The following is a 27,674-nucleotide window of genomic DNA, read 5'->3' as shown; positions in this document are numbered from 1 at the left end:
ACATCTACTTGAAATACAGCTTAGAATGGTGTTAATAAATGCACACACAGCTCAATATCTGAAATTAGCAGCGTGACCCAGTCTACTCTGACTGGGCTCCTAGTATCTCTATATCCCCACTAGTCTTAAATAATCATTGATCCCATTGGGTTATCTGAATCCACTTCTTAAGAACAGTTTGATTGTCATTTTAAAACATTATTATTTCTCTAATTGTATTTTTGGACTACAGATTTTCAGAATTGGGCAAAGTGCCTCAAAGTTGTTATTTTAAAGGTGTCTGTTAAATATCCTCAACTGTAGCACATGAACATTGGATTTGGAAAGCCCCAGCAATCATTTGGTACCTGTTGTGGCCTGGTTTGTTCCACAGGACAAGGACTTTGGGGGAACAGTCTATTGCTGAAACAGTAATGTGGTTTGTTTGGGCACTGTAACAGTTTCAAACTGGTAATAGCGTTTTCCTCTAGCAAAGACCTGTGATGACATTTGCACGGAAACCTTTCCTTTCAACAAACCTTTCCACCATTTATTTACTGTATGTATTAATTTATTTTCCCGTTTTGCATTGCTGTAATATTAAAATGAACTGAAACACTTATTTTTCAGTGTTACGAAACTGAAACTGCTTGGCATTTCCTTGTAGGGAATTGACTACACATCTCCTACACAAGGAGATGATATGTCACAAATTGATATTACATTTTATTATGAGATATTTTAATATAACAAACTATTGAACAAAAAATTGTGGTAAACAGAACCTAAAGGGTGTATTTAGTTTGGGCAGCAAAATGCAAACATATTATTGGCAGGCATGACATTCAGAAGAGCACATTTGCCTGAAACCATAGCTGTGTTCCACTTTGAAGTAGAATGTCAATATGGATCACTGCTATTCTCTGAAGAGAGCCACTAGCCTCCTGCCAGTGTCTGTGAATTCCATAAACAGATGCAGCAACACATTTCTCTCATGTTAACTCTGTTTCCTGAGAAAGAAGCACTTCTGCTGATGTCATATACCAGCCCCACAGCACCCTTAAACACAGACTGAGCTCCAGTTCGGGGAAATAAACAAAATCCCTGTTGTGCTTCACATTATTTTATATGGACACACATGGATTGACTGAAAAACCTGTTGTGTGAGAATTGTGGCAGGTATTATTTGCTGATATTTAAAAATGGAAAATATGAATATTAAAAAATGTGTATTACTTAAAGTGACATACAATATATAAATACTTCCAGAGTTTTTTTTTATCAAGCTGTGTTTCTTCTCCATGTCTTGGTGGCTACAGGCCCCACATTTTCAAGTGTGTCCACTCTAGCTGTTTAGCAAATGGCACGTCGCAGTTTTCTTTTACAGAGCTTAAAAGAAATCACTAAGGAAAACATCCTGGCAAAGTGTGATATCTGCGTCACTGTGATCAGTACAGAAAAATCCCCGCCAGGTTTAGTAATATTTGCTGCAGCCTCAGTGAAAAAATGTTTAAGTAGCCTGTTGTGAAGATTGTGACATTTTTTAACTTATGTATTATTGATATATTATAAATTGGTACTTTTGCTTTTAAAGTCCTCTTTAATGTAGTTTTAACAAACAGTTTAAAAGCCAAAGGATGGAACTTGACAGAAGCAGCTGTGGGGTGGTCATTCCAGTTCCTGTAAATTGGCTACTGATGTCCAAGTTGCTGAACTACAATACTGTTGTGTCTAGTTGATAGTATAGCATTGCAGCTTTCCACTGCCTTCTGCTTTAATCAAAGCTGGTGCAAGCTCCTGTCTTTGCTCCTGTGAGTGATTCTGCCAGGGAATAAGCCTTCATTTATGGCATATGGAATTTACACCTGTCCTTTTAAATATCCTCGTTCTGCAATAGGGAAAATCGTGGTAGAAAGCAGTAACTTACCTTGATAAAAACCACTGAGCACATGCTCAGTGTGTTAAACACAGTGATGGGGTTTTAACACTGCTTGTTTTTCCATGACTTGTGGTTAATTTCCCCTCCCTGCTGAAACTGCTCTTTCCTTCCGGTGTCTTCACATTGCCAGGCTTTACAGCAGCAAGCTGAAAGAGCGGAGACTTGATTGCAGAGCGGCGGATAAGCAGACCCCTTGGGAATCTCAGGTTACCAGCATTGCATCCTGCACCATTAGCAGGGCACTGTAAAATAACAGCCTGCCATCTGGAGCTGTGCTGGGGCGAAGGAGAGATGTCGTGGTCCAATCTATCTTTTGTCAATTAAGTACTGTTTGTTCAGGGACTTTTTTCCTAAGCAGTTTTTTATATGGTTCTTTTAGTTCCCCTTCCATATAAATAATGCCTTCACCAAGCATTCAAACTCTGACACCATGCTTACATTGCAATATGTGGTGCTTTTGCAATTAAGGTATTTGTTCTGACAATGTAATCATTTTCACCTGGTATTTCTAATCTTCCCTTGCGCCGTGTGTATTGTGCCTGCAAATATCTATTGTTTGTTTTCTGCGCTTTCTAGTTCAAATAAAAGTAGAAAAGGGGTTGGCAGCCAAGACCAGGAAAGAGCTCCTGCTTGTGTAAGATGTTATTTTATTAAACAAAAGCTTTGTATGCTCACTTCTGTAAAAGTTGCACAATTACATTTGATCAAATTATTTGGAGTTGAAGAAAGTGAATATGCTCTTTGTGACTCAGTTCTGATCTGTTGCATGTGAAGTGTTAGAACTATGGGGCTGCGTGTGGGTGTAGCCTTGTCTGCAACTCATGCCAAGATCCTTGAAGATCCCGCTTTGATAGAAGAGAATGAGAACATTTACAAAGCCCTTCTTCTTTTAGGACCCTTTTGTGTTTTTTTTTTTTATCCCCAGATTGCTGTTCTGCAGTTGAGAAGAGCTAACCTTTTGGCGCTCTTTGCTTCTTAGGAGGGGGTGTATCTCCAGTATATGGATTTTGCTTTCTATTATTTGAGCTGGTGTTATTGAGGATTTCATGCAATTAATCCATCACACCAGAACATTCTGTGCAACTCATATTTTAATGAAAGTATAAAAGCAGCCTACAGGATAATGAAAAAGGAGTGATAATCAGTATCCTCCTGAGCCATGTCTTCCGACAGCTTCATTGTAGGTGTATATTGTGGAGACGGACATGTTAGATCTTGCATATAATTGGCTCTTAAATTCCTTTTCTGGCCACCTGATTTCTAAAATAAAATATCTGACATGCTACATTTTTAAATGGGTGTTCTTTAAAATATATTCCAGAAGAGCATACACTACTGAAGGTCCTTAAGGGCAGTGCTAAACGAGTTTATTAATGCAAGTAAAGCAGGAGGAATATCCTTGAAACTAATCACATTCAGCCTTGCAAACGGCCTTTTCATTACTGTCCACAGCCAACCAGAAATACAAAGCTCAGACCCAACAGTGCCCTACGCTGTGTCAGATGCATCTTTATGAAATGGTGTCTCTGTTTTCCTTACTTTTCTGTTTGATATGATGTACCTATATGATATGATTCCACCTCTGCATGTTGTGGTTAGTGTCATTAAGTTATTGTTGGTGATTGGAGGCACCACACACCTGTCTGAAAATCCCTATTTCTTTTGTTCCTCTGATGTGATCAGATAAAGTGCCTTTACATTTCTTAAGCAGATATAGTAACCTTACCTGCAGGGTTTTTCCTTAATGACTTTGTAAGAATATTTAGAATTTGCTCCGACTCTGTAACGTTGAAAAACTGCTGACTCTCAGAAGATGGAAGTGGATGTTGATACAGTTTAAGGAATCTGGTATTTAGCAAAACAGGCGAATTTAACTACACCACCGATGGAACCAAATGCAGGACTTTGCCATCTGTTGTTTTTCTGAACTATCCTTGGTCCTGAACTTTTGAGGTTAATAAGCTTTGCACTGGCTGTTGCTCTGTGCACATTTTCTTTATTTGTTCGAACATCCTGACAGGGAGTCGAGGGCCTTGTGTTGGCTCTGTGCACTTTAATTCAGCACTCCCTGTTAACAAAGACAACAGGCGGCTGTGGACTGCTTAACGGCCAGAGACTGATTTCACAGGAAATTATTCGCAGCTGTAGCTATTTCTTTTTCCTTCAAACAACGGATATGAACATAGATTTTTTTGTTATAATTTCAACAGTAGAATATTATTTCATCCTTCCGTAATCCTCAAAAAGACCCTTTCGTACGCATTATTTGACTTTGGTTTTTATTTAGTAAGGATCATAATGAGGACAATTTATTTCATTCAGTGAAAAATAAAGAGGGGATTATTGAAGTAGTTGTACTTAGTTATTTGAAATTTACTTCATCCTCTCTTTCTATTATTAAAATAGAAATCGGAATGCTATGTTATATGGCTGCCAAATTGAAGTCGCTCTGTAGTCTTGTATTATGGAAAACAAAATGTTATTCACTCAGTCAGATTATCTGAAAGGATCTTTCTTTTCCTTCAGTGAAATTAGACTTTCTTGACCTGCTAGACTCTGATTTATCTAATCTGGAATTTGAAGTACACAATTTTCATACACTTAAATATTTTTACTGAACAGCTCTTCGGCTCTTCAAATCTGACACAGGACTCTCAAATTCACTAGTTGTAGTGGGATTAAATGCTGAACTCAGAACTGTTTACTCTGTGTCAGTTTGGTTAATTGATACATTAAGCACCACGATAAAAAAAGACTAAGATAGAGGTTCATGTGGTGTTTGTGGTGAACAAGCTGTGTTAATTCAGTGCAATTTATTACGTTGGCAAGAGAAGAATGTCTTGCTGCCTGCTTGTCGTCTCCTAGGGACCTGCTCAAACTCCATTCCCTCAGCATCACTGGGGCTCACTGAAGTTGCTTCATGTTAAATATTGCTCATGTTTGATGATGCAAGTATGATGTAAAGAACATAAAGGCAGTTTAGATGAGATGGCCATAAGTTTCTAGAAGTAATGACAAAAGCATATCAATACAATACCTTAAGGTCTTCAAATGTAGTAAGATCTTAAAGTATTGTTTATTAATTTATAAATAAATATCCTGAAAATCACGTATTTGGAGACCTTAATCCTTACTGTAATTAATGCAAAGCTATTATCAAGAACATGTATTGAAACAAAGTGAACACTTAAAATAGTCTATGCAGTACAATAGGTTTTCATTGTTATTTGATTGAAGAACATCTATGGATCTAAGTTACTCATAGCCTCTGCCAGAGCCCCTATTTCACTTTTCACTTTCATGTTGAGACTGTGGCAAGTTTCTTATAATCTATTTACTGTGGACATTCGTATGAAAGTTTAGATGTGTGCTTTTTATGCATAAAGCTTCTAGTTTATATGAACATTTTAGGACTGTCAGAAAAAAATGAGATGAGATAGAAGCTACTGCATGTTATGATGTTAGGGTTAGTAATGCAATCATAGAAACGTGGCTAACCAGAGATTTGGAGAGAAATGTAACATTAATAGGTACATTTTGTTCCGGAGAGACAGAGATAGAAAGATAATAGAGGGGAAGGTATTGTACTATATATCAAAAATAGTATTCAAAATAAACTACAGGACTTAAAAGTCTCTGAATCTATATGGGTCAGAGTCATTAAAAACATTCCCAAGGTGTAGTGTTAGGACTATGCTTTAGGTAACCAAATGCAGATGTTGATTATAATTCAACACTTCAACTTTCCCAACATAGACAGTAACAGACCTAGCCGAATGTTAGCAGCAAAAACTGAAATGATAGACATGGTTAATGACTGCTTTTTTTCCTCATTTTGTCAGAGCGCCTACAAGATAAAAACTTGTATAGATCTTGTCTTTTCAAACAATCAAGCAGAGTGAGTCAAACAGGTGAGAGAACGATTAAGGACCTTTGATCATAATGTTTAAAGTGATTAAAATCAACATAGTCCAGCTAATGAAAAAAGTACAATGAATTACAAGTAAAAAAGGATTTAAAAAAGAAGTTTAAAATAAAATAATTTCAGTACAACAACAGCACAAGAGCCATTAAGGATAAAGTATAATCCTATCTGGTACAAAAATGGAAAAGTTTTAGGCAGTGAAAGGGAAATGGCTGATGTAAAAAATGAGTATTTCAGTTAGGTGTTTACTAACAACAACATGCCTCAGGTAGCAGGACAGAATACTGTATTAAGTAGTATCAGCATAGAGGCAGAAGTGTTTCAGATACTAGAAGCGCTAAAGATTAATAAAACTTGATAGCCTGATGGGATCCTTCCAACTTAAGGAAATGAGATGTAATTCAGAAGCCACTGGAGTTATTAGTCTTCCAATGATCAGGCAAAACAGATGTGGTACCCAGACTCTGGGGAATTGCTAATGTAGTACCCAGAGACAAAAAGGCGAGAAAGCTGAACCAAGTAATTGTAGAACAATACGTCTGACAGGCTGAAGGAACTGAACCTTTTTAGTCTTTAATACAGAGCATTGCAAGGGGGCAGTACAAGTGGAAACTACATGGATATGTATTTAAAACCAGTAAAAGAGCTACTTTACATTAAGAGACTTTGGAACAAGCATTTAGCCTGACTTTATTTCAAGAAACCACAGGAAGAGATCGTTGAATCGGTTATCTATTGAGCGTGTTAGGCTTTCAGTGATGAAATCTGTGGAAGCCTTGGATATTTGCATATTCCATTGTTTTGTATGTTGCATTACAACATATTTATACCATATTGGCTAGATATGTCATGCTCGGCCTTGCTGGAGCACTGTCAAACTTGCTGGCATTACCAGGACAACGGTGGAATCACTTCCCACCTATTATCTGGTTGCCTTGACTACGTGTGCATGCAGGAAGTCTATTCCACCTGTGTTCTATTAACAGCCACACCTGTCACATTAGGAATATACTGTCCACGATCTGCCTTGACGGTCCTCTGTGCTCTGTGTAGAGTTTTACTTTGAGCCTCAGAATCTTAGTGTCTCATTTTGCATTCCCTGCTTTGTGTAACTTTCTGGATCCTTGCTTCATTCCGACCTCTCTTCCCAAATTATCCTCTTTGTGCTTTGAACTGTGATTTACATTGTGTCATTGATATACTGTTTTTGTGGCATTTAGGCAGACTGTTACTAGATAAGTGCTTTTCTTGTTTATTTTCAGAACTTTATTTGGGGAAATACCTTACTCTCTACAACACACTGTATATTACAGTTCTCTGTGCCATCCAACAATTTAAGATGTAACACTTTTATCAAACTGAACTTCCCAAGAGAAACTACTGACTTTTAGCAGACATCATTTCCATTTGCTGCTGCCAATGACTGAAACATTCTGCAGAGTAAGCTGAAACTATCCGTCTTCATATCTGAGGGCATTTTCAGTTATAAGATTAAATATTTTCTGCCTGATACTTACGCTTGTTAACTGTGCCACATCCTGTTATGTAATTTACATTTTATTGACTTAACTTTTCTTTCGTTCACTGCTTTGTCATGTGTGCAACAATGCTTCTTGTCCAGGTTATCATTCTAAATGAGGATTTATTCTCAACTGACGTATCTGGTTAAATTAAAGATTATTATTACTTAGAAGCGCTGCAGTTGTCCTTGTTTTACATTTGTATTCTACTGATATTGAATTTCTGAAGATGTTTATTATTCTTTACTAATTTTAGCCTTCCCACATATCGATTTGCCAGTCTTGTTATATATCACTTTGTCATGTTTTAATGGTCAACTGTAGAAATTTTGCATGACAAACCAATACTGTAGCTTTCCACCGGGCATATTTTAATATTAAAATACTTAGCTTGGGTGTTTTTGATATAGAAAGAGATATTGCATGTCTAGCCAGAATGTTTTGCCCTGGAGGTGTAATGAGGTTTCTCTTTTTGCTTTATGTCCCTCATTGGGAGTTTTTTTTAAAGAAATGTCTTTAGGTCAGGCAGGGCTGGATTCCCCTTTTAAGTTCTGGGAATGCATAAAAGGAACTGGGAATTGACTTGAAGATGGAATTGGAAGAAAAATGGAAAATGACCCTCAAACCTGTAATCACCCAGTTATACCTTCACACTAAGCATCAGATAAAAGAATTACAGAAGTACAGATAGTTGCTTATTGACACAAGGATTTACTAACTTTATTCCCATGCTGCTATTTCCACTGTGGTGATCTAAAGTAGAAAACTCTTCATTTACTCCTAAAAGTTACAAAGAAATATAAACTGCATTAATTGTATTTAACAGAAACAGAAAATAGAATGCTTCCTGAATATCCAGTTTATGTTGCTTAACGTGAGATCCAAACCAAATAAATCAGGGATGGAATACTAATGTCAATAGGAATGCATATTTTAAAATAAGCCTTTTTACCATGCATCTGTTTGAATTTGTGCAAGCAATACATTTATTAATTTCAAACATCTCGTAAGTTGTTGATCTAAATAATATCTTTGCTGAAACACCCAAAACTTATAGAATCTTATGGAAATAAGAAAAAGCAGCCGATAACAGACAGCAAGGACATATGCGTGGAAAAAAAGGTTTAAGCGGAGACACATTTAAATTCACAGATATTTGGGTTTAAATGAGATAGACTGTGCAATCTCTTTAGAGATATAAATGGTTTCTGTGGAGACTTGCTAGATAACCTATGGCACTATCAAGCTCATCATTCCTTTCAGAGCTTGGGAAAGAGCGAATGGTTTGTTCCACCCAGGAGGTGCTGTGAGCAGTCTGTGCCAGTGTTACGTATGGAGGAGAAAGGGAGAGCTGTGGGTCATCAGGTACAATAAACTCATAACAGTACACACATGCTGCTAATGCTGTAACTGCCTGCAGTTTTACCCTTTGAAGTTTTGGCTACTTTTGTTCTGGTCATCTCTGAAAGGCTTATTTAGTACTTTTGTCTTTTTGTAAAGCCAAGAAAGGCTCTTTTAATGCACATTGGTGTGATAGTATTTGGGTCCTGTTTTACAAATATTCACAGTGAGAGTCAGGAGGATGGTGTCGATCTCTCTACATGTTTCTGCTTGAATCTTTTTTGTGTTGTCCAGTACATTTCGCTGCTATGTCACTGTGGAAATGATGTTCACCAAGGACAGCCGTGTTTTTTTTAAAGAATCATGAAAAATTCAATTGCAGCTGTTATGCAAGTGTAAAAAGGGAATTACAAGATGATGACATTTTGTGAGATACCACTAGCAGCCAAATACTGTATACAAACATAAATCTGTTGTAAAAAACCGAGGGAGTACCACTAGTGACATTACTCTTTAGTCAAATAACAAAGGTAACTTGGGGCTTAAAATCCTGAAAAAGAAGTCATATCTTACCTTCATTTCCAATGATACCAACTTGAATACTAAGTGACATTTGACTTTAAATGGGTGTTCATTCACTCTCAGCTTAAATATTAGGGTGGCAATGTTGGTATTAGCTTTCTTAATTTTGTGACAGGAATATTACAAACTGATTTAATTAGAGAATGCTTTACATGAGCTAAGCTTCATTTCACATAGGGCTTGCCATGTAACACACCGTCTTTTGTCTGTCAGTGAGCTTTATCTTAATCTTAGCAGTGCCATCACACATAAAAGAGGGTGCAAAATTAAACTTCAGTCTTCCATGTGATAAATTGCTTTGGTGTTTTAGAGATAATACATTTGCTCTGTTTTAACACCAATGTATAATACAGTCCTCTAAATCTTTTGTGACATTTTAAGGTCTGTGCCAGGAAAGAAGAAAAATGGTAAGATCCCCTGTATACAAAAAAAACAAGGAGCAAAAATGCTTTGAACCTGGAAAAAGGAGGATGACTCCCAATTTGCTGGTTGGGTTTCTGTAAATAACCTAGGGAGTACTGTGACGAGTGCATTTACAGTATGATATCTCATCAATTAACTTGACAATCGGGATTCTGTTTGACTAGGGGAGACTAGATTGCCACAGTTGCTGTGCTTTTGAGTCAGATCACAAGTTCTTTCCTACCCATACCCATCATAGTACAGTTCCCCTTGGAAGGAAATTAATTGTAGCAGATCAGAAGCTGCCCTCGAGTCTGCAGACCCCTATTGTGATGGAATTCTAATTAATTTTCCGATACTCTTGGCTGTACCAGCACACTTGCTCCATCTAAGTGGGGCTACAGACTCCCTGAAGTATGTTTCTGGCTAGGAGACATCATTTAGAAACGGCAGCTCCATAGTTGCTGGAATGTCTGAATTGCAGGACTTCGTTCACTGGCATAGTGTAGAGGAGGTTAAGGAATCACTGCAGGGCAATTTGTCAGTGTTCGAACATCATAAATTCAGTAGTACAAATGGCCATTTTTATATAAAGAGCATTATTTCAAGGATTTTTGGTAAAGAGATTCAATGTTTGATCTGCACATGCCTTTAGTCAGAAATAAGGCTAATGAAAAATGATGCATATTTCCATCCATTTTCTAACCACTTCATCCTGTTCCGGGTCGTGGGAGAGGGAGAGTTCTTAAGCCACAGGTACAAGGCACACCTGGTATGGGATGCCAGTCTTATCGCAGAGCAGACAAGCACAAACACAGACACTCACACACACTAGGTCCAATTTTCCCAGAAGTCAACTAACGTCCCAGTATGTCTTAGGATTGTGGGAGGAAACTGGAGCACCCAGAGAAAACGCACAAGAACAAGTGAGAACAAACAAACACCATGCAGATAGCACCCCAGGTTCAGAAATACACACCACACCCCAGCGCTGTGAGTGAGCAATGCCACCCCTTTATGCATTTTTAATTCACTTTTTGAATAATGGAAATGAAAAAATAGTAAAACGATATATTCAGCAATCCAAAATGTAACTACTGAAAATAAAAGTATAAAATAGGATCAGAGTGCAACTTATTCTGTATTGATGGCAAATGCTATAAAAGTTCAGGTGGGGAGCTGCGTCAGCATGCGCAGGCTGCAAAGGAACAAGTAATAGGTTTATTCCATGCTGGAAAAAAAGAAGAAAGAAAACGCAACATTTCGGCCGTGGAGCCTTCTTCAGAGGCTCCACGGCCGAAACGTTGTGATTTCTTTCTCCTTTTTTTCAGCATGGAATAAATGCTATAAAATACCTTGCTAATTAGATCTTTAATTTCTGTGAAGGTTCTAAGCTGTTGCCTTTTTAATAAAATAGGCCTAAAACGATTTTTTTGTCAAAATAAATGTCAAATGAGATTTTGGGGTTAACGTAAAATGCACTGTGTCGTTTTTGATTGCAGCCATGCACCTTAAAGTTCCTGGCTTTATTTGAAGCATATGTTAGCATTTTAAAATCAATATTTTGCTGTGATAATCTCAGCTGCTGAGATTGATGAAGGTAGCATGTTGACAACTGGTCAGACAAATAGAGCCTCTTGTGCATTGCCTGTAGATGTGAAAGAGACCACCCTGTCTGTTTGTTTGATGAGAGGGGTTCTTTAACACTGTCCTCATCAACTCCATGTTCCTGTGAAACCGTATGGCAGATCACTAATAATTTCCAGTTGTGCCGTTGTTTACTTAGTGACTGGGGCACCTGTTGGATATAGTTGGGGAGTGACACGACAGATCTAGTTTCCAAAGGAATACAGTTTTAATAGGTGGAATTAAAATGTGGATAGACACTGATGAGACTAATACGAAAATTTGTAAGGTTCACTAATCTGGATAGGAAATACATTCATTTTACGTTGTTGTGGAACTATCGGTACATTAACAGAATAAAGGCAAAGGCAAATTTCTGGCAACCCAGAACATATGATGGAAGCACAGGGCTGTGACTACACCCTGAATGTGAGGCTGTGTCTAAGTAGATGCAACATACTGTAGATAGAGGTGAATAGTCTTTTTACATTTTGAGCACTGTATGTGATTGGTGATACGTTTTGAAATGAATGCAGTCCCTGTAAGATCCGGTTAATACATTCTTACTAGCCTCCGTTGCTTCCAGGCAAGAATTAATGTTGTGGCCTTTACAGTGCAATGTATTATTCTAATATTCTGGCAGATGCAAATATCAACTTGGCTGTCACCGTGGTGTTCTCGCTGTAATTTCTTCACTGTCTTTTCTAGCTGAATTTCTCTTCATATCCAATATTATTTGCAAAAATAGGCAAGTGGGAAATCTAGTTCCAAAAGCAATGTGAAGTCTGGATCTCTTAAAAATTGTTCAGCAAATTTTATTTTGCAACAAAGATGGTTTTCTTTTTTTGTTATGGAACAATGTTAAAATCATATAGCAAAAATACAAGCTGAGTTTAATACTTTGTTCCGTGCAGAAGGCTGAAGGTTAATGTGTCTTTCGTAGATTTGTCTCTGTTTTGTCCTTTCAAAGTTTACTTTTGTAAAACTTTGAGAAAGTTCTTCCCCGTCTCTAAATGATAACTTCTTCTGTTTTGAATTGTACAGGTTAAAAACTAGCCCAAAGCTTTTAATCCACAGTGCTTTACTGAAGCTGTGACACAGGTCACCAACGTAAAGTTAGTAATAACTGCCACAGTTTAAAAGCAGAGTTTGCTTAACCTGTATTCATTTGTGCCAAATGTTTTGAGTTATGTCAAGAACAGCTATTTTCTTCAGTTCAATTTAGTGCAAAGTGGAAAGGAAACTGATCATTATTTCATAAGTATGGCAATTACTTTTGAGGTAGTAATAGCCTTTTTTCTCTAAACTGTTCTTCTATAATTTAGCTTGTTTTTGTATGAGTTTTACTTCCTGGAAAATGAATTCTCAGGTTTATTATAATACTTGTTGAAATTCTTCTTCTAAAGGCTTAAAAAGAACATTTAAGAACATTTATTAAGCCTTTTGTGATTTGAAAGCACCACAGATGTTATATTGTTTAGTTCTTATTAATCTTATTGAATTGAAGGACTCTGTGTTCAGGATTATTGAATGCTGTTTATGTTGTGCTCAGTTTTTTACTTTGTGTAAAGTACGTGTCACATTGCAGTATTGTTGAGAACATTCTGAAAATGAAAATGCGCTGAAAGAGGCATTAGGACAAACAACTGTTCTAACAGGGACTGGGTGATTTCATCATCCTAAATGTAAACAACTCAACTACTGGATATTTAAAATGAGGAAGACTAACTACGAAAGCTTTTCAAGGTTAAACTAGAACTTCACAGGCAGTTCAATTCAAGGTCTAGCTGTTGTTTTCTTGTATTTGTGAAGCCTGGTGCTAGACATATACACAATTAAGAGGAGGCACATGGAGGTTCTGTTTCTTGGTAAGGTTCTTTTACTTTTTAGCTTATTTGGCTAGTGTATGCAGTCCTGTGGGTTCATCATTACCTCTTCCCTTAGAGACAGGTGTATAATCCGTGTACAGCATCCTGATGAAATAATGTGAAAATTATTACACTTGCCTTCATCAAGCAGGCTTTTCTTCAGAACAGCAATGACAGTAAGAGACATAAAAAATGCAAATGAACATGAAAATCTCATGAACCTTAATGATTTGGAATGAGAAACATATTTAAATGAATACGTGCAAGATAAAATGTTCCATCAATGTTACGAATGTTTTAGGTCAGCATTTAGAATATATATGTAATGTTCATCTTTGATTTTCTGATTATTTTTTCACTCCAGGATAGTTTTTAAACATGGTTCTGAATTTATTTTCGTTTTTTTATATTATCGTGGTGTTCTCCTAAACACAATAAATTATGTGGTAACAAGAATATGCAACACAGTCCCACTGTTTTAGCTCTTAAGATGATGTACTCCCAAGTGTGGAGTAATTTCATTCAGAGTTATCACGCCAGCCCTGGGAAGTCTTGATCCTTTTGAGCAGTGCTGAATTAAATCGACATGTCAAAGGTTACATATGTGGGCCTTCCATGACAGTTCTTCAGCACAGGGGATTATGGCTAGTTGATTATTCCTTAGCTGGATATTAGGATTGGTTTTCACCCTTGCATTTGCTATAAATCAGCTCCAGGTCTTGCTGGTGGTGGATAATGAGCTATAATCACACCCTAATGAGTAACCGTGACATTCGTAATGACCCTTCCATCTACCCACGGTGTCGCATTTTTAAAACAAATAACTATAATCTGAACCATAGTGCTAGGACTCCTTTTTCGCCCCTCTATTGATATTGTTGAGTCAAGAGTATTTATGTCACCCAGTGTAGATTTAGTGGAGTGTGGTTTTTAACATTATCCCCGACCCCTGGCTTACAAAGTTGATATATTGCAACTTTCCATTCCACAGTGCAGTTAGTTGTTTTTTTTTCTCCCTTTCACAAAAGTTACTCCATTGTTATTACTTTTAGCATTTTCCTGAGATCTGTCAAGGTCAAAACTTCACATTACGGGGAAAAAGGAATGTATAAATGTGCGTCTTCGTCCCATTTTTTTTTTTTTACTGGTTATTTCACACGGCATTACCTTCTTTTCCATTTCTGTCAGCCTTTACCTTGAATAGCAGAGTGATTAGTAGCCGGGGAGGCACAGCAGTGGTCTGGGCCTACTTTTGTTTGCGTTAAGGCTTTCTATGGATTCTGTTTTATGTGTGGCAGGATTTCCTTTTGATCCCAGAAGGAGGTGGATGTAGCCTGTGCGTAGTGCCGAACTCCAAGGCCCTGTGAATTAAGATTCAGTAAGCAAGCTATTCAGGGTCTCCTCGAGAGCTTTCACTGCCCTTTCTCTTTTTAGAAAATATACCTTTATTTTGCGTTTTCTGTGAAGGGAGTTATATGAATGATTTCCAAAAGAATGTAGTAGCTTTGCTTCGCTGCTTTGGCTAGTCTTAAAAGCTAGCAGTGACATAATTCTGGTCATGCTTAGGAATTCCTTGTTTTGTTTTTGCTCCATTGTGAGCGTGTGTAAGTAGGTGTGTCAGAGATGTATACCAGTGAGAAGCCTTCTCAACTGAGGCTGGAACTGGGAGTTTTTGAACAGAAAACCCAGAAAGTGCCTCACAGTACTAATTTGGCAACAGATGTCTGTAGTGCCGTTGCACTTATGTGTTGAGGAGCGTGTCATTTATTCGTACTTAGCATATATAGATGGCAGTTGGAAATTGCTATTACATGAAACGGAATTACATTTAAAAAATAAGTAACACAGAACTAGCAAGCACATTTGACAATAATAAGTGGGTGCAAAGTTAGTAATGTTGAATCGTGAGTCAGAGTTCCTGTGTAACCAAGTGGCAAAAATAAAGAACAAAATGATTTCCAAGTACAAGAAAGCAGCACATAAAAGTAATAGGAGCACAACTGACAAAACTTCACATTTCTCCTGGCAAGGGATCGTAATTATTTTCTTGCAAGAAGTGCATTACAGGAGATTACACATGGACTCATTACTGACAAAACCTTGTCTGTAATGCCTTCTGTGCGGCATACTGCTGCTTAATTGCTTTTATTTGGTGTGAAAAATCCAGAAAGACTCAATTTACTCCGTCGCAAGAATCTTCCACCTTGCCCTCTAGTTATTTTTAATGAGAAATATAATATAAAAAAGATTAATTACAAATGTGAAAATACATGGGCCCTGGGCTGTGGGTTGGGATGTTTTTTTATTATTTTTATTATTAAAAGCCAAAATGTAAGAATTCTGAAAGCTCTAACATGCTAAGGTGTTTTTAAGCGAAGTGATTAGCAGGGGGTTGTGACTTAAAAAAAAACATTTACTAGAGTGGAGAGAGGTCAGTGTGTATCAGAGTTCTGCAAGTGAAAAGGTTTCTGTAGTTTGGACTCTGGTGATTATCTCCTCTAGGAATATGCAACAAAATATCAGGACTATTATTTTATAATAATGAAGCTTTTGCTTTAAGAGAGCAAATAGAAGCATCAACTGTGGGAACACAAATTAAAAGAATATGAAATTATTAAGTCTTGGCAAATGGAGTGGATTTTTTTGTACAGTAGTTGTCCTGTAGAAACATATAAGGTATAGTTCAATTTAATTATTTTGAATTACAACATCATTTAATTAAGTATTTTTTACTGTTACGAATTTTTGGTTTTTAGTATTACCTGTTCTAATCCATGTAGCAGCAAGTGCAAATATAAAACCTTTTTATGTTAACATAATTTGTGTCCCAGTACAGCAATAGAGGTATTTCAAGAAAACTGAATCAGAATCCACTGTATTAGCAACTTCCACAAAAAAAGCAAAATAAACACAATAAAACAATAATAATGCTTAATATACTGAACATTATATTGAGAACCTATACAGAAACTTACTACTTATAACTACAATTAATTCACTGTTATTATCAGGATTTTTTTAATAGTAGGTACACTGGCATTATATTGAAGAGACAGAATGTACAGTGCCCCCCCAAAAGTTTTGGGACATGGTTTGTTCTAATATGACTAAATATATGCACTTACCCAAAAGTAGAACATATTGTTCTTATCATTCATTTTAAACTCTTTATTACAAAAACAAACTGGTTGTAAAACAGAAAAGTAAAGTTTTGACCTTGCTGTAATTTATTATATTAACATTTATCATCACCATGGGGGTCTACAGTGAAAGTTACAGGCTAGTACCATTGTAATAGATATACATTCCATATCTGAATTGGGATAACAAGGGCATTCATGTGTACCGGTCAGTCAATGCTCAGGTCATCAGTTCAATGACACCGAAAACATTAATCAATATCTAAAATCTATATACTTTATTTTTCTACATTACATCTATGAGTAGAATATTATTTTTCTTTTGATGCTCAGTATATTTTAAAAAGTGCTGGAGAGTTGTATTACAGAGGCATAATTATCCATGTATATGGTAGAGTGCTTTGAAAATTGTTCCAGTTTAATGAGAAGTTTACAATAGAGAGGAAATTCATATTTGCAGAACAGGAAAAATATTCAGAATGGACTGTAAAGTAAGTGGCCGTGGGAGTAAAAACAGCAGTGGGCACTAAACTGTCGCCTCTCCCAGGAGCTCATAAATAACTAGAAAACTAATTACTTGATGAATGGCTGAGTGCAATTTGCATTTATATAGCACCTTCCAACAGCTTGGTGTGTTAAATCCTGTACTTTTCAAACGTATTTTTCCTGTAGATAATTACCAAAACAACCGCCTCTGGTTCAGCCACCTCTAGGATGTTTTTTGCAAAAGCCATTTTATGCCACCAAGCTTGATAGCAGCTTAATAAATTAATATTATTATATATTAATATAAATTAATAAATTATACTGTTTTTTTAACAGAATGTATATTTGTGCTTTTGTGCTGAAAGTGTGTGGAGTGCAAGTACAGTCTCCGTGTAGCTTGAAACTACCAAAACTCAGCTCACAGAGGCACTACAATTTGGGATTATGGTTTAGGACGTATGGTGTTCTAACCAATGCCAGGACACATTCCCCTTCAGAATAACACCAAACAAGAAATGGAATATTTTGGAATTAATTCAACTAGACTTGTTTAAAACTGCAAGCTTTAAGTGCTATCTTGCTTCATTACTGATGAACAAAAATAAGGCTGATTAACAATCCATAATTCGAAAAGGGAGAGTTTATCTCCCTCTTTGTATGAAGTGGAGATAATCAAAGGAATGAGTATTTGTTGATAGAAAGCACCAGTACTGCTAAATGGATTTTAGATTAAACGCCGAGGAATGGAATGCAGGATTTTCTTATGCCGTTTTCCACCCAATTAGACCCCGTTGAAAGGTCTGCAAGCCAGAACATCTTTGATTGCATTTCACTTTGTGACTCATTAGTATGAATTCCATACAGAAAACGGCCTTTTGCCTATGTCTGTATTTGAACCCTCAGAAATATTGTTCTTGTGTTGTCATGCACATTAAAGATAATTGTGGAATGATCACCTACGGTAAAATATCTTTTAAGAAATATTCAATTCCAGTAATATATTGTACTTCAATTCAAAGCATGATGACTTGATTGCAACTATTATAAAGTGGGTGCATTGATCTCACATCAATTCACTTATTACATTTTTCCTGCTTTTGATGGGTTTGTGACAGCTGTTGCATGCCCTCACTGTATGGCCTCTGTTGAGGTCTTTCATATACAGTTTAGACGCCGATATATTTACTCACTTATTTTCAAATATTTACATTCTGTGAAAGATAATGTCCTTTGTTTCTAAACATTTGCGTTTTTCTATTTTGGTCAAAAGTGTGGTTAAATTCATCTATGTATTGGTTGTTTGTATTTTCTACTTACCTGTTGTGGATCCAGAGTGTTGTCATTGACTGTTTCACCATTTTATGTGAGGTTACAGAGTCTGACTGTAATGAAGGAATACTTGTCAATGAAGAGGGTATTTATCCCTATACTTATAGTGTGTCAGTCTAGTATTTACCTAGTCTGTGTGTATGTCTGTCTGTGGTGATAGCTGATACACACCTGGGGTGCTTTTAGTCCTGCTGTTCTGAAATTGCTAGTGAGAAATTCCGTGGAGAAACTGCAGTCTTTATTTTCTCTTGCTCAAGCACACTTTTAAGTAAAAAGACACTTTATGCACTAGTCTTGTTTATGACTACTGCAACCATCTCAGGTCTTTAGTTACAAGACTCACATTAAACAAAAAAACTTTGCAAATCACTACTTTGTATTTGTATCTGATGACTCCTGTTTTGTTTTGTGATTGACTTTTCTTTGTTTTTGTTTGGGGAAAAAGTCTTACATATATTTATATTTGTAGACTTATGTTTATGCATTCAACAACTAAAATATTTTAGTTATGAAGGAACTAGATGCTCTCTTAGTCTTTAGACATGTGGTACCTCCTCTCAGGGGCTAGGATAGTATATTCTAAAACAGTGGATCAGAAGGATCATCTAAGATTTTATGTGTACATCTAAGATTAATAATACGTCTCTCGGTTAAACATTTGTTTGAGTCTAAGGATGCGCTGCCAGGCTTGCTTGCCAGGCCTGATCACTTTGTTCAACTTGTTTCTCCTCTTCAAGGACAAGGCTCTAAACACAAAAGGTTAGAATGCTCTGAATAAACCTCTTCTAAAAAGTGTCATCATTGTGTTTCTACATTAAAACTTCTAAACTTGCTTAAAAAAATTGTAACCAGAAATTTGTAGTCATGTATTTATTGGAGTGCCATGATTGAGGTGCCAGGCTCAAAGGCACACCAGAGATATCCAGTGCTGGATCTGAATTCACAGCTTTCCAGATAGAAATCTCTGGTTTGTCGCGTAACATTTTTAATGATAAACTTAGCTTAATCTTGACTAAAACAGTGACATTGTTTCCATGTCACTTGTTGCAATGAGCAAAACTATGTAAATGCCTTTTGTAAATATCAGGACAAAAGATCGTCTTACGGTATATTTTAAAAGAAGAGCAAAAAATCGCAAAATGGAAGAAAATACATTTAAAAAAAAAGCTTTTTTAATTTATTGATTTACAGGATCTGCAAAGTCAAATTCGTCAGGTATCTCCTCTAAACCAGTGAAACAGATGAGTTTTAGTTTTTACCACTTATTCCTTTAACATCTTCTGCGATGTGGCACCAAACCAGCCAGTGTTCTGTCACTAACTACAGTTCATTTTTGCAGGACCTGTTGTGCTTAAGATTATGCCTGGTTTTTTACTCTTTTACCATTCAATCAAAAGGGTAGTTTCAATAGAGCTCTTCAACCCATCTCTTGCAATGGATCATGGTATCATACATTTGTGAACAATCCTTTACCAATAAAAAAGGTTTTCTTTCTGTTTTCCCCAATTGAAAGTGTCATGGTTTTCAGTTAAGTTATTTAAAAAAAATGATTAAGTGTTTTGAATTAGTTCACTGGCTGTTTTTGTTTTTGTTCAAGATATGATACAGTATCTGGACTTCCTTTAAGACGTTGACACAAAGTAGATAGCTCTGATTATTTAGAAATTTGTAAGTAACTAGACTGGAACCTTTCTTTACAGCCGAGAGATTCTGCAGGTGAAAGTACATGAGTTCCTGATGTGGTAATTGACAGCCAAAATAGGAATTCAGTGGCATGTATTCAGTAGGAAATTATACTGTTGTATTGGATGTCAATTGTCAAAATGTTTATATTGCCTGTTGCCTTTCTAAAAATCTTGTCCCACAGTTCCCAGGGTCTTTAAGATGGAGAACTGGGCGTACCAACCAATTAAAGCAGAATAAAGAGTATGCTAAGGAGACGTCGATGTTTCAATGCGACTCACTCTTTTGTGACTAAAACAATGTGCCTACGCATAAAGCTCCCTTTTGCCTCTGGTAGAATTTGCATAGGACTGAAATCTCTTGGGCAAAAGGTAGAAAATTAGTAACCTGGAAGCAAGGCTCCCTAAATTACTCCCAACAAAGCTGAAGTGCATTTTCCATCTAAAGGAGAAAAGATGTTTTTGTTGACGGTGGAGGTTTTCTTGTATGGAGGGTTGCAAGTCATTAATCACTGGCATCTTTTCAGCTGTCGATCTGAACAAAAAGGTGACTCCCATACCCCACAAAAGCGTCTTTGTGATACTGAAGATCTTTTTTTTTTTTCACAAGATGGCCCAGATGCAGTTATCCTTGGTGTGCCATTTGGCCCAACAGCATGCATTTCTAAAACTGGGTTTGAGAGATCAACGAAATGGAGAGATTTTTCCCCTCTTCGACAGATTTCCCATTTAGGCAAGCAGATTAATCTAAAACTGAATTGCATCTGAACACAGATTTTAGTGAATTCAAGATTTCCATTTATCTGGACCGTTTTGCACTGCAACCGGGAAGCTATCTTTTATCAGTACTGAAATGTATTTTCATTTTGAGCCATTCAAGTACAATTGAAAATGGAACCAAGATAACCTATGTCAGAAAAAGTAAAAAAGATATGCTATAATTTTAAAAAAGTGCCAGGCCTTTTTTCTTTCTAATCATACTATCAGAAATGGGAATATACGGTACAACCTTTTTTGGTGTCATGAGAATCTTTTCTGAAATTATTCTATTTTAGCCTATTCATATATGACTTTGTTTTAGCCAAAAGACCATTTTAAATATATGACTGCATTTCTTATTAAATTAGTTAGATTTAATGTGTCTGCAGTAATATTTTAGACATATAAAAGGATTTATCCTTTTAGTAACACCACAAAACCAGAAATGAAATGGGTAGGAGGAGACGAGGTGAAAACTTTGTATAGTTATCAGGTTCCCCGATTTCTGATGCAAGCATCAGTGAGGAAAATCCACTCTTACCTTTGTTAAGCCTTTTAGAGAAAACAAGGACCAAAATGCTAATCAAGTTAATAAATCTGCATTGACATACTGTCAGACCACCTGACAGTATGCAAGCTGAGGACTTAGCTTTTGTTGGGCTTGAAATACTACATGCTGCAAAACATTTAGCTAATACCAGTGTGTTTAGAGGTGGTTGCTCTGATGCTTTTATCATCATGATATAGACCGACTAGGGATGGGGCTCAGAACAGAACATTTATTTAAGAATGTCCCGTTTAGGTTTACACTGTGGCGCAGTGGTTAACATCGCTGCCTTGCAGCGCTGGGGTCCTGGGTTCCTGGGTTCAGTTCTGGACCGGGGGTGCTGTCTGTGTACTGTATGTTCTCCCTGTGGTTGACATTGGGTTCTCTAGATGCTCCAGTTTCCAGTGTCTGTCTGCCCTGTAACAGTGGCATCGCGTACAAGGTGTACCCTGCATTGCGTCCGTTGTTTAGTGGGGTAGTCTTCGGCTCCCCCGCCACCACCCTGTACTGGGAGAAGCAGTTAGAAAATGAACGGACGGATGTTCAGGTTTACAGCAAATATCTCCAGCAGTCTCATACTCCTTCCAGAGCAATGAGATGTGCAATATCTACAGTACGTTGTTGTTATTCATTTCTTTATACAAGATACTGCATTTTAAAGTAATTTTTATATTCCTGAAGGCACCTATATTACAGCCCTAGTTTTGAAGTTCTTTCAATAACAACATTTATGTGGAGTTCATAAAAATGTGTGAGGGATGCAAAACTGTAACAGTAAACTTAAGGGCAGACATTTTACCTTGCAATACTTAATTCCAGTTCACTCTGGCAGTTCTGCAAGGACTCTTTTTATCTGGAGCTGCTTTATAAGTTGAAAACCTTTCAAAGAAATTACACAATCACTAATCCTGACAGGAAATGAGATGTGTTAATACAGTCATTTAAAGATGGAGTCATTGGACAAAGGCACACGTCCAGTCCTGTGAAAAATATTGAGTGAATTTTTAGTTTATTCGTTTTCATTAGCTATGATTCTGGTATAGTAAGTTCAGCTATATTTAAAAGAATGTATTTTCTAAAAGTTCTTTAATTGCAATAATTTTATAAGTCTGCGTTTGGCCTATAGGACTACGTTGAGCAAGGCTTACAAGATATCTTTTCTTAAAGTCTTTGGATAGTACTTTCAGTCTATCACTACAAATGTAAATTAACATATAAGTATGGAAACCTGAGAAAAGATGGATTTCCAAAGTACCAAGAGAGCAGTCTGTTCATGGGTTTTAGAATTTTACAGAATATTATAATGACATAGTAATGTGGTTTCCATTGAATAATCCAAACCTCTGCACACTACTTTGTTTTAGACTTTTTTTGTAAACTAATCTTAATACTGAGGGGTGGGACAACATGACCAAAACTTATTATTAAATGTTGAAAGACAATGTACAGCACATGTACAAAACTGTTGAATATATCCTGCCAAATTCATTCATAGAATGTGTTGTACTTAGAATGATTGATTGTTTTGGTTTTCCAAATGGCTTAAAACCTAAAACACCTTAATTGCAGGTTAAATGAAACTTGGCGTCTTGAAAAATAATCTTTGGAGTCTCTGTAGCTTTAAAAAAAAGGGTAGACGTCTGTAAATGCTTCTACCACATTACCTTCAGGACTGCCCCAGAAATTGATTTTAGAAACCTTTGAAGTCTCCTGAGGATTTATGTCAGTTACCCATTGAGCATATCTGTGCTACTTCATTAGGAATCATAGGTATAAAGCCACTGTTGGTGTAATAATTGCATTACACTTTAATTATGGTATTAAAAATTTACAAAGTATTATACTGTACCAATCATATACTGGGAATGTCCTGTAACAAGATATGACAACTGATGATTAATAGATTGTAAATCTGCACCTTCACCAGACAAGAGACTTATTCATTTATTGATATTTATTTCAGAACAGAATATGTTGCTACCAATTTAAATTCAGACTTATCTTTTGTCCTGTTTTACTCAGAAAGATCAGTATTTAAACTACACAACCTGTGCTATTGGCCTGCTTTACAGCAGACTGTAGTGAAGGAGGAATGGATTTTGTACAAAAGGTTTTGAGTTAGTTGTCAGAATGCAGTAATGGAATGGAAAGGTCAGTTACAGCATTATAAGACTTTCGGTTTGAATTGGGCACCTTCCATTTCATTGGGGACGCATGATTTATTGAAGGCATTCTGACTAATTCTGAAGCATGGTATACTTCTGAAATATGAGAGCTGAATATTTTGTTCCTGCCATGTGCCCTCTTCATAGCAAACACAAAGCAAATTGCTTATAAATGCTACTGGCTCTCAAATGACCTTAACACTGTGCTCCGTTTTAACTGCAAGTTAAATTGTCCCTAAGAAATGCAAGTTTTCTTTACAAAGACACTCGACCGTTCCAACAAACTAGCTTATGCAGTGACTTACCAGGGCAGCAGGAAGGATTATTTTTAAAAGAGGCGAGCGATCAGACATGTGCTTGCAACAGATTTGTAGGTGCAAATGTGAATCTTCGAACCCATTTCTGGAGACTGAAGTGCTAGATTTTTTAAATTCAGTGTCACTCTTGGTTTTGTCTCATGCAAAAAAAAATCCATTTGTTTGAAGACAAAAACCCAGCTTTGACTAGAAATACAACTTGTTCTGAAGCTAGAACTGCCAAGTTGACGTTTGTGATTTTTTTAATATTATGCTGCTTGAGCTGCTCGTGATTTTTTTAGTCTACCTCTCTTCTGAGCTATACTGACTGCTGTGGAATCTTAAAAAGCATTTTGACAGCAGCCGTATGGTATTGAGGAATGCAGAATAAATTATTTGCAGTTTGCTTTGACAAAAAGCAAGTCCTTGTGGTGATTTAACTTGAGTGAATATTTTGTGTAGCTCAGTGATGTTATTTATTGGTGTTAATCTTTGCCCATATTCACTGGTTTTCTCCCCATTCCAAGTGCACATGCATGAACGGGAAAAAAATTTTTTTTATTATTTAATGTGCAGGAGGTATTTTTTTTCTTATAATCACAAAACCAAATTAAGTAATGCAGATCAAGGTAAAAATAAAATAGTTGTCTAGTATTTTAAAGGAAATTAGTGACCCCAGGGGACATAGTTGTTTAAACAGTTGGGACTAAATTGTGTGCATGTTAGAGAAGGAAAGGCCATAAATAGCTTAGCCAGGGTCAAGTCTGCAAATGAAGCTTTCAAAGGGTGCATTTAAAGCAACACAGACTCTGGTTTCTTGTTCTCTTGCACATCTGATGGTCTGTTTATCTTCTTTTGGAGAAAAGCCTAGTCTATAGAAGCTTTTCCAAGCTGTGTAGTTGAAGTAGTGTTTACATTGCTGGACCATTAAGCTCCTGTCTAAGTGGATCCTGCCATCTTGTTTATCACTACAAATAAACGATGAGGTCTCTTTATCCCAAACAAGTTTCAGTCTTGGGTTTAAATGTCCCCTTTTCAGTTTTAGAGATGAACAGGCTTAAGCTCTCCTATTTACCTTTTGTGACTTTTAGTTCCTGTTATATTGAAATAAGATCATTTCTAGAAGAAAAATAGGGTTGTTATATTTGTAGTCTGTTACTGTTTTGCTGTTGTCAGTTATAATTTAAACTGCTGCCCCGATTTTACATTCTTACAGTATGAAGCATTACCATTATCGCATAATATTTTCTGATAATCGTGACTGTTGTTAGTTTAGCTGTAGATCTAGACTCTACGATATTTTCATTTTTAACACAATATGAACTATAAATATAATCCAGTTCCTGAAAATTTTTGGGGGGCAAAATTATTGCTTTAGAAGGAAGTATTTCTACTGTTAGCAAAAATATGCATTTTGAGGACATGTAGCACTGATAACATTACCATAACATTAAAACATTAGTAAAATGGCAGTTGTAGACTTGAACACTTATTACTCAATGTATTAATCCTTTAATTTCATAATCAGTATTGCAGTCTCATTAAAAATGCATATGCGCTCTGTTCCTTCAGGGGCATATCAAAGAAATTATTTTTTGTTAATTAAAAAGTCCCTTTACTTATGATCTATCTGTGACATTCGGTGCATTAAATGTCTGATTTTCCTTTCCAGATTATTTTTCAGAGATATCATTAGATAGTAAAGATATCAAATTCAACTGAAATGCAATAATAAGTCAATAATATGAAAGGATCGAATACTGCAAATGCTGCCCACAGTCTCTGAAGCATGCAAGTGAATGTGTTTTTTTTGTGTGAGGGAAAAAAAACAGTTGACAAATGTATTTATTTTTTTCCCCCTGTAGAATCTTTGGGACTAACTTGCCCTTACTGCCAACTTTTAAAGTTGAAGATCGAGAAGAGGCAGCCATGGATGTGAAAGAACGAAAGCCTTACAGGTCACTGACAGCGCGGCGAGACGCGGAACGGCGGTACACGAGCTCATCAGCTGACAGCGAGGAGAGCAAGCTCCATCCCAAATCCTACAGTTCTAGCGAGACACTCAAAGCCTTTGACCAGGACTCCAGACTCGTCTATGGGAACCGAGTGAAGGACATGGTTCACCAGGAGGCTGACGAGTTCGGCAGGCAAGGTAAAAGACCGGATTTTAGCAACTGCGAATAACCACGAGCTAGATGATTGTGCGGACTAAGCTGCAGGCCTCGTCTTCACGAATCAATACCACGTTTATTCCTGTACGGGTGCTGGTGCGCCACTTCCACACTTTCGTTTTTCAACAGTCAGATTGGTTAAACAGTTAGGTAGTTTATTTTGCCGTTCTGTATTATGCTGTTCCAAAACTACAGCATACGTCAAAGAATTCTAGGGAGAGCGCTGGATTTCTGCATGTGGAATACATTTTGGCAGTGACATTGCCAGTGGTACACCTGTTCAGATCTGCTTGTGATCTCATTTGCATTCAGGACTCTGTGTTGAGTGGTTTTAAATGCCTGCCCAGAGGGTTTAGATTTATCTGCCCTTGATGAATCAAACTGTTTGTATGTTGTTTATGGATTAAATACAGAATTTAGCTCATTAGATAAAGGTGATCATTCCAAGTGCAGATGGGATTCCATGATCCAGACATCAGATGTTCGAGCTGGAGTCATGTCACGAGCTGACTGTGGCTGGGATTGTGACCTAAGCAGTGACTTAACACAGTTAGTTCCGTTCAGATTGTCAATATGCACAAGTGCAATGAAATACTTATTTGCATGTATGCTCTGATACAGAGACATTAAGGAAGCACCAAATTTCAAACACTGAACAGCAACAGCAACACCAGCAAAGTTAAATAACATACCGTTTAAATAAAAGTCAGCACAAGCAGTATGCAAAAAAAAAAACAAAGAGCTGATTGTCAATTTTAAAAGAAGGGTGGGGACAATCGTTAGCTCATTCTGACATTGCTTCTAGTGTGTCTAGTCTTTACATTCCTTTGCAGTGTAAAGAGATCAGTGGTACATGATGAAGACAGCAGTGTTCGTAGATTAGCTAGGTTTCTGCTTAAACAGTCTGCAGTGAAGCATGCAATATTAGCAAGTGCTGTTTGATAGTGGTTTGAGGTTATCACCCTACAGTGGAAAATGGGAGGCATCCAAGTAAAACAGCTCTGAAGGCTGCCCTGATAAATCCTGTAAGTCAGCAATAAATAGGTTAATCCGCAACATAATCGCCAATAAATAAACACAAATGCAGCCAGTTTGGCTGAATGAGGTCTGAGGGAGAAAGAGTTTATATGTTTATTGGCTCCAGATATTGACCGTCTTGAGTTCCCTCTCCTTAAAAGGGCAAGCTGAGAAAGCAGTATGAAAATCAATGCATTTCATGACATTAATTGAAAAGACATGAGAATTTCAGCTAATTGTGACAGTCCTCTTTCATTATTTATGAGCTTTCATCATCCATGTTAAATGAAGGAGATTTGGGGGGGCTGCTCCCCAGCCATTAACTTTGATAATGTTGATGTCGTTGAAACAAAGGGAGAGCAAGTCTGTAGATAATGGAAAGTGCTTATGTAGTGACATGCATGTCTAGATCCAGAGTTCAAGGTAAAAAATCAAAACATCATGGAAAATGGTTATCCACCTGTACCCCTTTGTTTTTGTCATAATCAGCTTCAATTTCCCAGTTTCAATTTGAGATTTACTGTAGATATTGTGTTTGTAACATACTGTAAGTCTTGGACCCACTATCAGGTTTGCCTGTCACCGTAATGTTGAAGCCCCGATCTGATTAAATTGGCTAACATTTGATGTTACATGGCACACCTTTTGCAATTTGTTGCAAAACATTTGTTTTTTTTATGAGATAAGTGAGTAAAACCTTGCTTTTCAGAAACCACCATAAGTTAACTTGCATAAAAGAATGAACTTGCATGCAGAAAAGAACACAATGCTTAAGTAAAGCTTTAAATGCAGTATTCTCACCACTGAGGTGTTCTTGTCAGATGTGCCGTGATCGAATAACTGAAACATCTGGAACAACATCTAAATAGATTACATAAATCTGTTAAATGCATTGTGTAA

General features: G+C 36.8%; 1 protein-coding gene across 10 annotated transcripts in view; it reads left to right on the top strand.

The window, feature by feature from the left end:
• Positions 1-27,674, top strand: part of tenm4 (teneurin transmembrane protein 4) — a 222,951-nt gene that overhangs the window by 40,133 nt on the left and 155,144 nt on the right. For 9 of the 10 annotated variants that reach the window (XM_088639075.1, XM_088639077.1, XM_088639074.1 and 6 more), the window contains exon 2: positions 25,452-25,738. In XM_088639075.1, coding sequence (XP_088495201.1) covers positions 25,516-25,738 — 223 coding nt within the window. In that variant the 5' untranslated portion in view covers positions 25,452-25,515. Of the gene's footprint in view, positions 1-25,451; positions 25,739-27,674 lie in introns of those variants that run through there. The other variant, XM_088639076.1, reaches the window with a different exon arrangement.

This window comes from Lepisosteus platostomus, chromosome 7 (assembly GCF_059453375.1).
Source record: "Lepisosteus platostomus isolate fLepPlt1 chromosome 7, fLepPlt1.hap1, whole genome shotgun sequence".
In the NCBI taxonomy this organism is placed as follows: domain Eukaryota; kingdom Metazoa; phylum Chordata; class Actinopteri; order Semionotiformes; family Lepisosteidae; genus Lepisosteus; species Lepisosteus platostomus.
This window is presented reverse-complemented; position numbering and strand designations above follow the sequence as displayed.